The sequence below is a fragment of the Hyla sarda genome, chromosome 8 (assembly GCF_029499605.1).
Source record: "Hyla sarda isolate aHylSar1 chromosome 8, aHylSar1.hap1, whole genome shotgun sequence".
Taxonomy (NCBI): Eukaryota; Metazoa; Chordata; class Amphibia; order Anura; family Hylidae; genus Hyla; species Hyla sarda.
Window position 1 is genome coordinate 101,275,087 of NC_079196.1, and position 17,745 is coordinate 101,292,831.

Below are 17,745 nucleotides of genomic sequence, written 5' to 3' on the forward strand. Positions count from 1 at the left end.
CACTCGCTGCGGAGGAGGTGCAGGAGCTGGCGGAGGAGATGATTGCTGGAGCTGTGGTAGTAGCTGCTGTAGCATCACGGTCAGTTGAGACAGCTGATGGCCTTGTTGCGCTATCTGTTGCGACTGCTGGGCGACCACCGTGGTGAGGTCGGCGACAACTGGCAGTGGAACTTCAGCGGGATCCATGGCCGGATCTACTGTCACGATTCGGCTGGCAGGAGGTGGATCCTCTGTGCCAGAAAGGGATTGGCGTGGACCGTGCTAGTGGACCGGTTCTAAGTTACTACTGGTATTCACCAGAGCCCGCCGCAAGGCGGGATGGTCTTGCAGCGGCGGTAGTAACCAGGTCGTATCCACTAGCAACGGCTCAACCTCTCTGACTGCTGAAGATAGGCGCGGTACAAGGGAGTAGACAAGAGCAAGGTCGGACGTAGCAGAAGGTCGGGGCAGGCAGCAAGGATCGTAGTCAGGGGCAACGGCAGGAGGTCTGGAACACAGGCTAGGAACACACTAGGAAACGCTTTCACTGGCACAATGGCAACAAGATCCGGCGAGGGAGTGCAGGGGAAGTGAGGTATACATAAAGAGTGCACAGGTGAACACACTAATTAGAACAACTGCGCCAATCAGTGGCGCAGTGGCCCTTTAAATCGCAGAGACCCGGCGCGCGCGCGCCCTAGGGAGCGAGGCCGCGCGCGCCGGGACAGGACCGACGGAGAGCGAGTCAGGTACGGGAGCCGGGGTGCGCATCGCGAACGGGCGCCACCCGCATCGCGAATCGCATCCCGGCTGGAGGCGGTATCGCAGCGCACCCGGTCAGTGGATCTGACCGGGGCGCTGCAGTAGCGAGGATGTGGCGAGCGCTCCGGGGAGGAGCGGGGACCCGGAGCGCTCGGCGTAACACTAATAATCTCCACCAGCATCGATCGCTACACTTTCCAATAGCAGACCTCCGAAGGATACATTGTATCCTTACATACAGGTCCTGTGCACATCTTCCTCGCAGCACGGACAGCAGAAGAAAAAGTTTGGTCTTTTATTCTGAGTTCGTGCATTCCTCCCCGCTCCCTGAACCTCCTGCTTCCTTTCAATATTTCGGCACTTGTCACTGCCGATTGGGCCAAATAAACACAATACATGTAATAAAGAGACACTAGTCCTCTATACTTTTATGTTAAACACATCCTGAAAATGTGTTTTTTTATTATTTATCAATTCTTAATTCACCATATTGCATTTACTAAGGTGTATAACATCACATGTGTGGGCGTACCTCCCGCAATTTGGTGGGCTTTTTAACCATTTATAAACCCTGCTTTTAGAATGTATGTCATGAAGCCTGTATCTGCATTGATAAAGGGACGTTTTGGGTGCCGAAACGCATTTGTATTTATGGCAATAAAAGAGAGACTTTCATACTTAACCCTCTGCATCTGCCTGAACTTCATCCCAAGTGGAAGTGCCTTGGAAACTGGTTGTTTTGATCCCTGGGAGATCCATATCCTGTATTCCTATCAGCCAGGAGATACAGGTCACGGAAGGCTGCGCCACTACTCCAGGAGACCGATCCTATTCTGCTTAACCTCTATCTGGGGCCCTTCTGGACTCTATGAGGGAGGCTTTAATTGTAGTCCTTCTTACACCAGGTAAAGATCCGACTTTACCGGAATCTTATCACCCCATATCACAAAATTCTAAATTACGGCAAAGATCCTGGCAAACAGACATAGGGGAGTTATTTCTTTGGTCGTTCATCCTGACCAGACTGGCTTTATGCCAGGTAGGGCAACTGATATTAATGTTAAGAGGCTTCAGCTTAATATCTCCGCAGCGGAGGAGGACATTTCTCCAATATCAAGTAGTCACTCTTAATATTTAGGCTTTCGACTCTGAAGTGGCACTATATTTGGTGTTTATTGTGTTTCCTCTGGTTCAGACCTAAATTTAGAGCTTGGGTTTGCCTGCTTTATGATAGACCCAGGGCCCGCATTCACATACCTGAATCTTGATGTGTCTGATTCTTTTCCTTTGGGTAGGGGTACAAGGCAGGGCTGCCCCCTATCCCCCTTCCTGTATGCCTTGGCTGTGAAGCCGCTGGCGGCGGCCATCCGCGCCTCCCTGTCCATTCATGGGTTACGTAGGGGGTCCCTAGTAGAGAAGGTTTCTATGTATGCCGATGATACCCTAGTTTACTTGGCAGATGTGGAGGGCTCCTTAACTGCATTGTTTGATCTACTAACGGTTTGGGACCCTTTCAGGCCTGTGGGTCAATTGGAATTGGTAGTCATCCTTGGTTCCTCTCTCTGGGGGTGTAGTTCTGCCGCCTACTCTCTCTTATGGTCTTCAGGTGGTGTCTCGGTTTAGGTATCTGGGAGTGGAGGAGTCTGCCTCTTTGAATACGTTCTTGTCTTTGAATCTGGAGCCTCTCCTGACTGGTACTGCAGACCGGCTACAGTCCTGGTCCTGTTTACCCCTATCTTTAGCGGGTAGAGTGAATATTATTAAGATGATTTACCTCCACAAATTTTTGTATACATTTCATTTATCACCAGTTATTCCTCAAACAGTTTTGCCTTAATTTGAACGGTATTCTGAGATCTTTCTACTGGCAGGGCAAGCCTCCGAAATTGTGTCAGGCTCTACTCCAGGCACCAAAACAGCGGGGTGGCTTAGCAGCTCCGAATATGCATAATTATTTTCTAGCCTCTCAGCTGGTGTATACAGCCTGGTGGATCGACCTGGATCTTTCCAATGTGACTACAGCTCTGGCTGGCATCCTCATGTGTTTGTATGAGACTAATGCATTATACAGGTACACCACTTCATCTTCTTTGTTGGCTCCTATTAATGCGGTGGCAGCGGTTAGGTCGGTGGATTCTCCTAGAGCACCCCTGTGGAATAATGCCCATTTGGCTGACCTGCAGGATTTGGAGGTGGCTGGGTTTTGGAGTGCCCATGGGTTCAAGTTTGCTATGCACTTGTTTGAGGAGAGCCATCTGTTCCCTTAATTTGCCAATATGCGGGACCGATTTAATATCCCTCGGAGTGCCCACTTCTGGTACCTCCAGTTGAGACATGCGTTCCAGGCACAATTTGGCTCCCTGGACATGGCCCCAGCTTTTTCCAGGGTGGAGTTGCTCCTGGGTACCACCGACCTCCCCAAGCCGCTTACCCAGGCATATGCTTTACTTCAATCGGAGGGTCCAGATCCGTTTGCCTTAGCCTATTCGAAATGGGTGGAAGATGTTCCTGCTCTTTCAGAGGAGCAATGGAAAGAGGTTGAATTGATGTACTATGCCACGGTTGTTAGTGCTAGATGCAATTCCTGGTGGACCATCTTGAATTTCCATTTGTTTTGTCCCCTGAGGTCTGTCTGTTGGGGCTGATTAATGGTTTGGAGTCAGGCTCTTATAGATGCATAGATGTGCGTGTAAGGTCATTATTATGGCTTGGAAGGACATCACAACCCCCCCCCCCCCCCCCATCTCATCACGCTGGATTAACCTGATTAACAAGTATGTTCCGTTATATCACCTCCTATATATTAGTCGTAAGTGCCCTAAAAAACTTAATACGGTTTGGATGCCTTGGTTGATGTTGGAGGCATCGACTGAGCGGGTGGGATCCCAGTCTTAGTTTAGGTCTCTATCTTGGTTCTTTTCTGGAAGGGAGGAGGGATTTTCGTGTGTGTGTGGTTGTGTGTCTCTTGCTTGTTGGGTGGTTGTACTCCAGAGGTAACACAATTGGCCCTGTTTCTGCATTACGCTATAGCTGTGTTTGGAGATTTTGCTGACTATGTTTACCTTTGTATGGCTGTGCAAATACTGTTTTATTGCTTGGGCGCACTTGATGTGCCCACCTGGAGTGTGGTTGTTTTGTATTATCTTAACCCCTTAAGGACCACAGGTTTTTTCATTTTTGCACTTTCGTATTTTCCACCTCACCTTCTAAAAATCAGAACGCTTTCAATTTGCCACCTACAGACCCATATGAGGGCTTGCTTTGTACGCCACCAATTGTATTTTGTAATGACATCAAGCATTTCACCACAAAATCTGTGGTGAAACAAAAAAAAAACCTTTGTGGGGCAAAATTGAAGAAAAATGCCATTTTGTTAATTTTGGGGGTTTCCGATTCCACACAGTGCACTTTCCGGTAAAAATGACACCTTATTCTGTAGGTCGATACGATTAAAAGGATACCCAACTTATATAGGTTTTATTTTGTTTTACTTATTTAAAAAAAAGTATAACTATTTGTACAAAAATGTGTATGTTTAAAAATGTCTTCTACTGACCTCTATAACTTTTTTATTTTTTCCGTAAAGGGGCTGTATGAGGGCTAATTTTTTGCGCCGTGATCTGAAGTTTTTATCGGTACCATTTTTGTTTTGATGGGACTTTTTGATTGTATACCCTAAAAATTTTTATAAAAAGCAAAGTGACCAAAAATACACAATTTTGGACTTTAACAACTCTCTTACGTGTACGCCATTGACCGTGCGGTTTAATTAATGCTATATTTGTGTAGTTTGGACATTTATGCACGCGACTGTACCACATATGTTTATGTTTTTGGTTTTTTTAATGGGAAAAAGGGGGGGGGGGGGCTTGATTCAAACTTTTATTAGGGAAGAGGTTTATTAACTTTTATTAACTTTTTTACACTGTTTTAGTCCCTATAGCATTGATCAGTGTTATCTGTGCTCGATTGCTACAGCCTTCAGAGCCTGGCTGGAGCATAGAGGCACAGATTGGACAGCGAGGAGGCAGGTAAGGGCCCTCCCGCCGTCCTCTCACGGGAAACCGTGATTTCACTGCAGCCGTCCCGAATAGCCCGCTGAGCTAGCCGGGATGTGTTTTCTGCCGTTTTAGATGCCGCAATAAACTTTGATTGTGGCAAGTAAAGGGTTAATACCGAACATCAGCCCAATAGGCGATGTCCGGTATTAGCAATGAACGTAAATTTTAAAATTTTTAAAAATAAATCCTTTTTTTTTTTTTTTGCTTATATGGTGTAGGTTATTATTACAGAATAATGTAGAGATTCTTGTATAAGACTTTTTGTTACCTCTTTTTGCTAATGTGGCAGGAAAGGGATAGACTCAATTTTGGTTTACAAATGCACAATGATGTGAGTTCTGTATTGCAGTCCTCTGGCTGGTACATTGAAAATTAGTCCATAGTAGTGCATCCCTTGGGATAACTAAATGGACAGTCACGTGGCCAACCACAACAGTGTGTGAGCCACCACAGATAGTAATGTAACACACCAGACACTACATGTACCCCATGATATCCAGTTAACAGTAAGGGTAGAGTCACATACAGTGCAACCGCAGTGTATGTGACGCTGCGGATTCCCTGCCAGCAGTCAAAGAGCGACTGCAGAGTGAGCTCCCTGCAGCTCTGTGTGTCCATTCAAATCGGCGGATTTCAGTGCCGGCCGCAGCAGGCAGCTCGCTCTGTGACTACCCATTGATTCTACCCACTGAAGTCAATGAGTAGAAAAATCAACTGGAGAAAATACGTAGTAAAATAAGGTTCATGTGACCCTACCCTTAGGGTATATGCACATGGGGAAAAAAACCTTGCCCTGCTGCATTGCAGATCTCTGGTGGGGTTTGTCATGAAATTCCCATGAGAGCTTTCAAGTGGAAGGATATGGAAAAGTCACATGCAACTTCTTTTTCTTTGCAATACAATGTCTCACATAGAATTTTTACAGTTAGTATAACTCTGTGAATGCATGCACAGACTAATATGTGGGTTCCACCAATCTGCTATGCAGACGGGCTACTGTACTGGTATATGAAACGTATTATAGTTCTTATTCTATTAATAAATACAATGAAAAAATATAAACCTGACAATCCCTTAAATGTTTTCAGTTACATTTAACCTTTTGGATTTATACATAATGTAAGCTAAAATATTTTCTCTTTCTTTTTTAGGGGTTTTGTTATGGTCCTAGGACAGAACCATCATAATTTGGATACTATACAGACAAAAATGGACAAAAACTATATGCACTTTATTCAACCAAAAAAATGTATGCTGTAAAACTGTCATTTTGTTCCTCTATACATAATGGTGCAAATTTGTATGCTGTGTGTGTGTAATATCCAATCTAAAATAACCAATACATTTTATTGTAAATCAAAGTAAAGGAAGCAACGCACTCACCGGAAAGTCCATGCATAAAAACGTGAAGGGTAGTGAACACGGCCATACTGAGCAGTTGGCTAAGACACTGGAGACCAGCATCTTAGCCAACTGCTCGTTATGGCCATGTTCACTACCCTTCACGTTTTTATGGAATAAGAAAATCTGCATGGACTTTCCGGTGAGTGTGGTGCTTCCTTTACTTAGATTTATGCTCAGTGTTGTGTGCTTTCTCCGGATCCGGATGAACTGAGCTTTTTTTTTTTTTTTGCCCCAATTGGAAGAGAAAAAATTCTCTATGCCTCCATGGGAAATAAAAGGCATAATAGGTAGGAATAGATAAATAGAAATGACCCATAGACAAGCATAGGTGCCATTTTATGGCTTCCAACAACGTGAACAGGGCCACATAAAAATAAGCAATGCCATCAGTATTCTCGGCTGCACATTCACCATTATACTGGGAGATGTGCTGGTGATGAACAATCATTTCTGAACCTTCTTAATAACTACAGTTAGCCAATTAAAAAGCTGATTGCTGGGCCTATTACAAAGGGCCGATAAATGTCCCCATATAATAGGGGTTTTAGCCTTTAAACTGGTCATTCAAGTGTGAGATAACCTGATGATTTTGGCAGAACCAGCTAACCAACATATGTGTATAGTGGCCTCCCAACTCTTCCCTTAGGGTAGATATCGGAGAAAACAATAGTTGGGCAGTTGAATCTTTAAGGAAACTTATCAGTTATGTTAGGCTGCCCTTACTGAGGACAGAATAACATAGGGACATACATGTTTCCAAAGGGATGTCTATTATGACTATATGTGGTGCAGATTTGGAGAATATGTACCCACAAGCAAGTAGCACACAGCCAGAAAAGAGTCATCGATGTTGCTGCACTGCCTATCTACCAATGATCGCCAGTTAACTCTCTTTCACTGTGCATAGGGAGAAACCTGTCATTTCCTTTTTGTCACAGGGAAAATAACACTACATCTATCCATAGGTGACAGGCTTTCTGTCAGATGTGCACGTTACCTTGCATGTCCAAAAACTTTTACATAAAGTTAACTGATCTTGTGTAATATAGCTGCCCCAATACTCACATACAGAAAGAAATAAAACATGCACAATCAAATATAATAAATATAAAACAGTATACAAAAAATAGAAACAGCATTAGTCAGTAAAACAATCTAGGTAATACAATCTCTTTAATCAATATATCAAAGGGACCCTTGTGCCCACCTCTTGTCTTCTTGTAGTCATCTATTATCTTTAGAAGTTCCAGTGAAACAACGCCTAGGACTTTTTCCAGGACGTCCAATTTAGTCTCAGACAATTGGTCATTTTTTTCTAGATAACACAAAATATCAAGGAATTTCTGCAAAGAGATTAAGTGATAAAATGAAGTTATGGTATAAAAAGTAAAGAAATAATTACTCAATATGCTCTAAACATCAACAGTAAAAAGTCAAACAAATAACTATTAACCCCTTAAGGAAACAGACCATTTTCATTTTTCCTCATCGCTTTTTAAGAGGCCCGACCAATTTTACTGTCTAATGACACCTTTCAATTTTTCATAAAATATATGGAGAAACCTAAAAATTTTTTTTAAAAAAAGTCTTGGATCCAGCACTTGGATAAAAGAACTTCAAACGTTTATTGCAACAAATAAAAAAAATCTAATCACTGTTTTTGTATATATCGCTGCTGTAATAAACTTTCTTTTATCCAAGCGCTGTATCCAAGACTCTTTTCTCTTTGTTAGGGTCTATACACACGGCAGAATTTCCGCTCATCCCCCCAATTCCGATTCCACTTGTGTGGATTTTGTGCTGAATTGGTGCGGAATCCAAGCGGAAATTCTGCAGAAGTGTGAAAGGGAGTGTGGACTCTCATAGAAGTGTACAGTGGTCCCTCAACATATGATATTAATTGTTCCAGGAGAACCATCATATGTTGAAACCATCATATGTCGAGTACATATGTCTATGTAAAAATAGTAATTGGTTCTGGGGCCTCGGAACCATTGTATGTTGAATACATATCTCTATGGGAAACTGCTAATTGGTTCTGGGATGACCATTGTATGTGGAGTGTATGGGGAGTGTTTAACAAACCAGGGTGCCGCCAGCTGTTGCACAACTACAACTCCCAGCATGCATGTACAGCCATTGACTGTCTGGGCATGCTGGGAGTTATAGTTTTGCAACAGCTGGAGGCACACTGATAGGGAAACATTGATGTATGGGGTGTATAGTGTGTCTATGTATTGTATGTGATGTGTGACATCACATGTTCTTTAAATACCTTCAGGGGGGGACAGAATGTCCTCCATTACGATCCTGCCGACTACAGCTCTATAGGAAAGGAAGGGGAGCAGCTCATTGGATGCCTGCAGCAAGATGCTGCAGCTATTGGCTATGGCTGCTCTGGGGGGGCAGGGCTTACACGGAGCTCACAGTGGAAGCCTCCGTGAGCTAGCAGGACAGCATGTGAGTAACAGGAGGCAGAACGGGGCACACGGGGCACATTATACAACTATCTGTCATTTGCTGAAGTTGTCAGCGCTGTCAGATAGCTGTTTGTACGATGGACCCGACACACAGCAGCATCATATGTCGAGGCTGCCTTCAACATACGATGGGCTCTGAGAGGCCATCATATGTTAAAATGATCATATGTCGGGGCCATCATAAGTCGAGGGATCACTGTATTGGGCTTTCATTTGAGGAGGAATTCCTCAAGCGGAATTCTGCTTGAGAAAATTCTGCCGTGTGAATTGACCCTTACTGTAGAAATTAAACTGTGAGCAGAGCACAGGTGAGCTGGATAAGACATGTTCTCTTTATTCTGTAGTTCAATGCGATAAAAATGTCATATATTTCTAATATAGTCTTATTATTGTACTACTCTAACAAAAAGAGTATGCTTAAAATTGTCCTCTTTTTTTAATTACGTTTTTATTTTTCGATATACAGGGCTTAATGAGGGCAAATTTTTTGCGCCGCATCCTGTAGTTTTTATCAGTGCCATTTTGGCTTTGATGGAACTTTTTAATTACTTTTTATTCATTTTTTCTGATATATGATGTGACCAAAAATCAGCAATTTTGGCATTTTTGGACATTTATGCCGTTCATGGTGCTGGATCATAAAAATATTTTAATAGTTCGGCCAATAATGCACACTGTGCTACCAAATATGTTTATTGTTATTGTTATAATTTTTTTGTAAAATAGGAAAAGAAGGGTGCTCTTTTTTAGGGGTTTTAATATAATTTTAAAAACAGTTTACTTTAATTTTTTACACCCATAGGGAGCTTTTATATACATTCATTAGATTGCATTCACTGTGCAATGCTATGCCTATTTCCTTATCTTCCATCCCAGAGGATAGAGGATAAGCGCATGAAGTATACTGCATATGTACTGTCCTTACGAACTGCTGAAGATAGTCGGAGCAGCCAAACATATTCTATCTCTGATGGAATTCTATCAAGTCCCTGGATGCCATGAAAAACAACACACACCACTGTATTTACATTTTTGCATTTGCACATTTTTATCACTTTGGGTACTTAAAGGGGTATTCTGAGTTTGTATTATTTGTAGTTTAAGGCTTTTTCTTTTCGTTTTTATTTTTTATTTATTAATTTTTTTTAAATGTGCCCATATTGGTGGATAATAAAAAAAAAAAAAAAGACACAATATTTATTTATTTTTTAATGCTAAACCAGCACCAGGTCCTCAAGTATCATGATTGGTGGAAGTCCCAAGGATGCACATCTTAGCGATATACCATCACTTTATGAGATGTGGAAAACCCCTTTAACTAACTGGGTACTGGTAGTATGTATCTATAGCACTTAGAGCTGGGCGGTATGACCAAAAATGTTTATCACGGTATTTTTGTAACTTATGGCGGATCCACGGTATATAACGGTATTTCTCCCCCCCTCCACCATCCGGCCGGTGATAGGTTGAGCGCACTGTCATGTAAGAAGCCGGCTTCTTACATGACAGTGCGCTCAACCTTTCACAGGCCGAGGCGGAACATCGATGCGGCCGGTGATAGGCTGACGGCTCTCCGACGTTCCTGTCCCCAGGAAGCAGGTGAGGCCGGCACCAAAGGTAAGTTAAAGTTCATTTTGTTAATCTTTTGCAGCCCGGTCATAGGGGTACAGCGTACAGAACAGCGTTCCAGGGCCTGCGTCCCGCAACAAACAGGAGTGCGTGGAGGGCAGCACTTGCAGGTGACATGTGATTAGTTCCCCGATGGGGACAGTGCCGGGCTGGGCTGATAATTAATTGGGGGGGGGGAAGCAGAACAGTGCTCGCGGGTCACATATGATTAGTTCCCCCGATGTGGGGACAACGCAGCGCTGGGTTTATAATTCATTCATTCCCGAGGGGGAGGGGCCCAACCGGTATTGCGGTAGGGGAAAAATTCATATTGTGCAGGACAAAAATTTCGGTATTCGGTATGAAATGGTACACCGCCCAGCACTAATAGCACTCACTCCAGTAATGTATGTGCACTTGCGCTTTTCTTTTATTTGTGGTGTTTCACTTATTATATGAATTTCACTTGGTCCTGAAGTATGTATTTTGCATCACAACATCTAATGTAATGATTACTTGTGCATGGGATAGCTGTATCTTTTTCACTTTTTCCACTGGCTCTCCATCATGTCTAAATAGCTTTCCCTGGCATTTAATAAACATGAGATCTATGAAATAAAAAGGTTATCCATCTTATAGGCCATCATTATTAGACTGAGCTATTTAAAGGGGCTGTGGCGTTCATGCAAGCACTGCAGCTTTTTCAATATTTACTTTGGTTCATACTTGAATTAGCTGTATTATCTGCTGGAAAATTTAGGGGACAGCCAAGAAGACCACAATTGCTGACAAGTGTTTTCATCCAGCTAACCTAAACTTGTGTGACACAGGTTTTGTACTGGCGTTTTTTGGAAAACTGTCACTGCAGTTTTGGAGCCAAAGTCAGAACTGTATTCGGAAGGAATGGGAGATATAAAGGATCTCTGAATCTAATTCTGACTTTTGCTCAAAAACTTCATTGGCAGTTTTCCAAAAAATGACAGGAAAAACCCTGTGTGGAAACCTTGCCTAAGGCCTTGTTTACCTAGCAGCTGTACTACCATGAAAGAAATAGGTGCTGCCTGATGTAGAACATTATTATTACTCTAATAATAAGTCACAGGGTAAAACAAGTGAAGTGTGGAGGATGTAAATCTACTGTTCCCCCTACTGTTATAATGTTTTGTCTTTGTTTTTGTGACAAAATTCGATAAAAAACTATTGAACGTAAATCTACTGTTCCCTGCATGGCCAGAATACTGCCACACACTGTGCTCCTGATATAATACTGCCACACACTGTAACCCTAAATATAATATTGCCAAACACTGTACCAAATAAATGAGGTATCTGTGCCCCCTCAATGAATAATGCCACAGCGCCCCCTAATTAAATCTGCAACTATGCCAATGTACTGTGCCACTATGCCCCCATGTACTGTGCCACTATGCTCCCAAGCACTCTGCCTCTATGCCCCAATGAACTGTGCCACTATACCCCCATGAAGTGTGCCACTATGCTACCATGTACTGTGCCACTATACCCCCATGTACTGTGCCACTATGCCTCCATGTACTCTGCCACTATGCCCCCATGTACTGTGCCACTATACCCCCATGTACTGTGCCACTATGCCTCCATGTACTCTGCCACTATGCCCCCATGTACTGTGCTACTATGCCCCCATGTACTGTGCCACTATGCTACCATATACTGTGCCACTATGCCCCCAAGTACTGTGCCACAATGCTCCCATGTACTGTGCCACTATGCCCCAACATGTACTGTTACTCTGGCTCTCGTCCCAGGTCCTGGTGCTGCTCCACTCATCTGGCCTATTTTAGTAAGGACTGAGCAGACGATGCAGGCAGCATTGATCGCTTCATCTGCATCACAAAAGAAGGGAACAGAGTCTTCCTGCTGCTCCGGGCCGCAGCTTTTTTTAAAGACACCAATACAAATTAATGAGGGGAGAGTCGGTGGGCTGTCGAGATGACTGACAGCCTCGGTCCAGTTCTGGATCACGGTCTGCCAGTTGAGTGCCGCTGCCCTATGTAAACTATTATGGCATCTAATTTCACAGTTACTGTTAGGATTAGATAAAACTTTTGAACAAAAGAATATAATTTAACTTGGCAGCCAAGGGCAGCCTAAGGATTCAACTTGTATTGTGAGTTAGTGGAATTTTTACCATGGTTTTTTGGCTTAAATGTTTAAATATGCAATAACAGCCAAGTCAAAACCAGGACTGGTAAACACAGCAAAATGCTCTACCAAAAGCTCTTGTAAAATTACCACCTTGTTTTCTGAATACTTCTTTGGAACATCTAGGAGGAATATTATACTTTTCAGGTCTTCAGAGGTGATGTCTTCATAAAGTTCAAAAAGCATTTGCCTGTATTGGTAAATCCAAGAACACATAATATTATTAACAAAATGTACTATATGGTACATGAATAGCAAGGCGATGACATAACATGGCAGAATTACTACAATGATAATACGGGAATAACAGCTAAGATTTGTTCAAGGTCTGTCTATACCTGCAACCTTTGTTTAATGTTATGCTGGATAAACTAAAATAAAATAAAAAAGCTGTAAACATATTATTTAGTCCTTCTTTGTCCATTCATGGGTTCTCAGCTCTCCCTCAAACTATTTATGCATACTTCTCTAATACTGCACCATAACATTTTGAAGTTTGGTAAAGCTGGTTGGCATCCTCTGTGGAATTAAAGCTATAACCAAGGGGACAGACAATGACTTATATTTACTTGTGATTTATTATTTTGATTTAGGGGAATGCTCTTTAACCCCTTATGGACACAGCTCATTTTGACCTTGAAGACAGGAAATTTCATTTTTGCGTTTTTGTTTTTTACTTCCTCTTCTTCTAAGAGCCATAACTATTATTTTTCCACCACAGAACCATATGATGGCTTGTTTTTTGGCGACCAAATGTATTTTGTAATGATTTCATTTATTTTACAATATGGTGTATGGTGCAACCCAAAAATATTATTTGTGGGCGAAAAGCTATAAGAAAACCACAATTTTGCAACCTTTGGGGGGGGGGGGTTGGTTTTACACAGTCCATTGAGTAAAATGACATGTTCTCTTTATTCTGTAGGTCAGTATGATTAAAACGATACCCAATTTATATAGCTTTTTTTTTTTTATTGAACTACTTTAAAAGAAAAAAAAATTTAACTTTTATTTATTTATTTTTTTTTATTTTTTTTTTTACAAAATATGTCTGTCTTTTTCTGATCCTTATAACTTTTTTATTTTTCCGTATACAGGGATGTATGACAGCTCATTGTTTTAAAGGGGTACTACGCCCGAGGACATCTTATCCCCTATCCAAAGGATAGGGGATAAGATGTCAGATGGTGGGGGTCCCGCCGCTGGGGACCCCAGGTTCTCGGCTGCAGCACCCCGCTGTCATTAATGCACAGAGCAAAGTCGCTCTGTGCGTAATGACGGGCAATACAGGGGCCGGAGCACCGTGACATCACGGCCCGCCCCCTCAATACAAGGGGCCGGAGCAAGTCTATGGGAGGGGGCGTGGCAGCTGTCACGCCCCCTCCCATAGACTTGCATTAAGGGGGCGGGCCGTGGCATCACAAGGGGCGGAGCTGTGACGTCACAATGCTCCGGCCCCTGTATCGCCCGTCATTACGCACAGAGCGAGTTTGTTCTGTGCAGTAATGACAGTGGGATGCTGCAGCTGAGATCCTTTGGATAGGGGATAAGATGTCTAGGGGCGGAGTACCCCTTTAACTGTAGTTATCAGTTCCAATTTTGTTTTAATGGAACATTCTGATCACTTTAATACATTTTTTTCTGATATATGATGCGATTACAAATCAGTATTTTTGGTGTTTGGTATTTTTGTACTGAGCAGGATCCTAAACTTTATATTTTAATAGTTCAGACAATAAAGCATGCGGAAATACCAAATATGTTTATTACTTACCTTTTTATATAATTTTTGAAACCTTTTTTTTATTTTCCACCATCATTGGTGCTGAGTGTTCGGCTACTTATCGTAGCCGACAGTCACTGCGATGAAGCGAGTGCAGTTTCTGCTCTTCAAAGTCACTTAATGTAGCAGGCATACATTTACACCCTGGTACATTAAGTCCCGGACGTCAAGAGGCGTAATTTTAAACCAAGCATTTGTCCAGATGAATGATTTGCCAAAATCTACACACAGAGCAGTTTTATTTTTGCATTTTCGTTTTTTTTCCTCCTCCCCTTCTAAAAATCATAACTCTTTTATATTTTCATCCACAGACTAGTATGAGGGCTTGTTTTTTGCATGACCAGTTGTCCTTTGTAATGACAACACAACAATACTTTTTGTGTGGGTAAATTAAAAAGTAAACCGCAATTTTGCAAATTTTGGAAGGTTTTGTTTTCATGCCATACAATTTACGGTAAAAATGACATGTATTTTTTATTCTGTGGGTCCATAGGATTAAAATGAAACCCATGATTACATACTTCTCTATAAAAAAAAACGCAAACTTTTTAACCAAATTAGTACGTTAAAAATCCCTCTATTTTGACGAAGCGGCGGTATGAGGACTCATTTTTTGCACCGTGATCTGTACATTTTATTGATACCACATTTGTGTATATAAAACTTCTATACATTTTTTTATTAAATTTTTTTTAAATAGAATGTGACAAAAAAGCAGCAACTTTTGACTTTTTTTTTTTTACGTTCACGCTGTTCACCGTACAGGATCATTAACATTATATTTTAATAGTTCGTACATTTATGGACGTGGCGATACCAAATATGTTTATAAATTTTATATATTATTTTTCACTTTTTGGGGGTAAAATGGGAAAAAGGGACATTTGACATTTTTATTGGGGGAGGGGACTATTTATAGCAATCAGTTTATTGCTAATACTGTTAAAGGAGAAGGCCCATGTAGAAAAAGTATTGTGTTTTAAATGCAGAAGCAAAAGTTATATCACTTTGTAAATCACTGACTTTACCCATCTTGTAAGTAAAACCTGTTTTTCTAGCTTCTTTGTTCAGAGAGGAAGTTCAGCAGCTCCCTGTTCTGATGACTTGCGACCCCCCCCATTGAGCTGCATTATGCTGGGGGCCGTGATGTCACAATTTCCCATAGTTCTGCAGCTTAGCCAGCTCTGTGCACGGCAAGGGAACCTCCCATGTGCAGCTTCAGCCAATCATAGAAGCCCCAGTGAGCTGAGCAAGCGTCTTCGTCTCCTCAGCAGGGAAGCATCTGACAGCCAGCTCAGTGTTTATAAGAGCAAGAACGATGTCCCAATGTCCCAAGAAGAAGCAGAGGGGGAGGGGGAGATCCCTACTTTCCCCTGCACTGATCACAATCTGACAGCAGGTCAGTCTGAAAGAACGATGTCCTGAGAATAGAAGCAGGGAGAGGGGAAACACTGAGCCTGCTGTTAGGAAAGTGATCAGTGTCTAGGTCAGTGTATCCCAACCAGGGTGCCTTCAGCTGTTGCAAAACCAAAACTCCCAGGCATGCTGGGAGTTGTAGTTTCACAACAGCTGGAGGCACCCTGGTTAGGAAGCACTGGTCTAGGCTGGGCTACTTCTATGATGAACTGAAAGGCATTATGGGAGACAGGAAGTCAGGGACCTCCATGGACCAGGAAGTACCGATCTTTCAGAGGGGATTACGGGAGAAGGGAGAGGGTGAGATACATGAGGAGCAGATTGTCAGAATGGTGAGCTGATGCACTTTCACATGATATAAAAAAAATTGTGACTTGGTCCATGATACTTCTTCTTTAAGTGCTATGCACAGGACATAGCACTGATCAGTGTTATCAACAATCTTCTGCTCTGGTCTGCTCAATCTCAGACCAGAGCAGAAGAAGCGGGGAAGGCGGCGAAGACAGGTGAAGGGACCTCCGTCCGCCATGTCAGCTGATCTGATCCTCGCGGCCGTGCAGCGGGTGATCAGATCAGCATAAAATGTAGCCGCGCTGCAGCAGATGCCGTGATCTGTATTGTATCACGGCTTCTGAGGGGTTAATAACAGACATCCACACGATCGCGGATGTCTGCCATTACCGGCAGGTCCATGACTGCTATCAGCTGCTATAACTGAGCAATTTTTCCTCTAGACAGGTTATAATAAATCTCCCCTAGATTTACATATTGGGGAGGGGGGGACTCATCGGAACACCTACAGCATGATGAGTAAAGATTGCCATCGGAACTTCACTCACCTGCTCCCTGGGGCGACTCCTGCGATCTTCTCCTCTGGTCTGCTTTCTGGCAAACGAGAGGAGAAGATTGCGGCTATTACTGATCAGTGCTATGCCTACGCATAGCAGTGAACAGCATTAGCAATTGAGTGATTGATATAAATAGTTCCCTATGGGGACATAAAAAATTTAAAGTTTTTAAAATAAAAAATAAAAAAAGTTAAAAAAATAAATGTGAATAAGCCCCTCCCCGACTAGAAATGCCCCCCCTTTCCCATTTAAAAAAAAAAGTATATAATTAATGAATAAATAAAAAAACAAACGGCGCGTGCATAAATCCCATAGAGATACATGGAGGGGGCGTGTCGGCTGCGGCTTCCTGCGGGGTCGGAGAGCCGCTTCCAGCAGACTGCAGGGGCCCCATTCACGAGATTGCGAGGGGTCCAAGTGCTGTACTAGGGGATAGGCTAGGGGATAATTTTGGATAAGGGATTAGTTATTTTTCGCAGCACTACTCCTTTAAGTCATGTTTTTGGGTGAATAAAAGGACTAACTAACTTTCGCTGCCAATCTAAAGTGTTCTTGTTTGCATTCCGTGCGGAGTCCGCAGAAAGAATGGACATTTACATTCTCTCTGCAGACATGGAAAACAGAATCTCCGTGCCGGAAACATCTGGCACAGAAATTACCCTGTGTGCACAGTGCAGCAGAATCCCGTTGAATTCCACTGCAGTAGAATCTCCGTGCCGAATTCCAATGCGGAATCCGGCACAGATATTCCGACAAGTGAACATGGCCAAAGGGTATATCCACACGTGAATATTTTTTGCTGCAGATTTGAAGTGAATGGGTAGCAAAATCTCCTTGAGCAAATCTACAGCAGATCTGCAGCAAAAATACGTATGTGTGAACGCACCTTTAGGGTTTGTTCACAGGAGCGGATATACTTTCAAACTCGAAGCGTGTTTCCTGAATCTCTTAGGCAAATTTTCGGCAGTAGAATCTCCGCTGCGGAAAATCTTCCACATACCCCATTGAAGTCAAATGTGGAAATCCGTGGGAAAAAAATCAGCTGCAGACAGCTTGAGGAGAGCCCACCCCCTCACACTCGCAGTGGGAAACACACTACGAGTTTGAAAGTAAATCCTCTCATGTGAATGAGCCCTTAGGGTGCATTTACACAAGCGCATTTTTCCTGCTGTGAGTTTGAAAGGGGGGATGGACTCTCTGCAGCAAGAATCTCATCTGCA

The 17,745-nt window shown here is 42.7% G+C and overlaps 1 protein-coding gene across 3 annotated transcripts in view; it reads right to left on the reverse strand.

Annotated features, from left to right (window-relative positions):
- Positions 1-17,745, reverse strand: part of CASP10 (caspase 10) — a 73,472-nt gene that overhangs the window by 44,808 nt on the left and 10,919 nt on the right. For all 3 annotated transcript variants that reach the window (XM_056534121.1, XM_056534122.1, XM_056534123.1), the window contains 2 exons: positions 12,572-12,668; positions 7,414-7,549 (listed from right to left, as the gene is read on the reverse strand). In XM_056534121.1, coding sequence (XP_056390096.1) covers positions 7,414-7,549; positions 12,572-12,668 — 233 coding nt within the window. The remainder of the gene's footprint in view (positions 1-7,413; positions 7,550-12,571; positions 12,669-17,745) is intronic.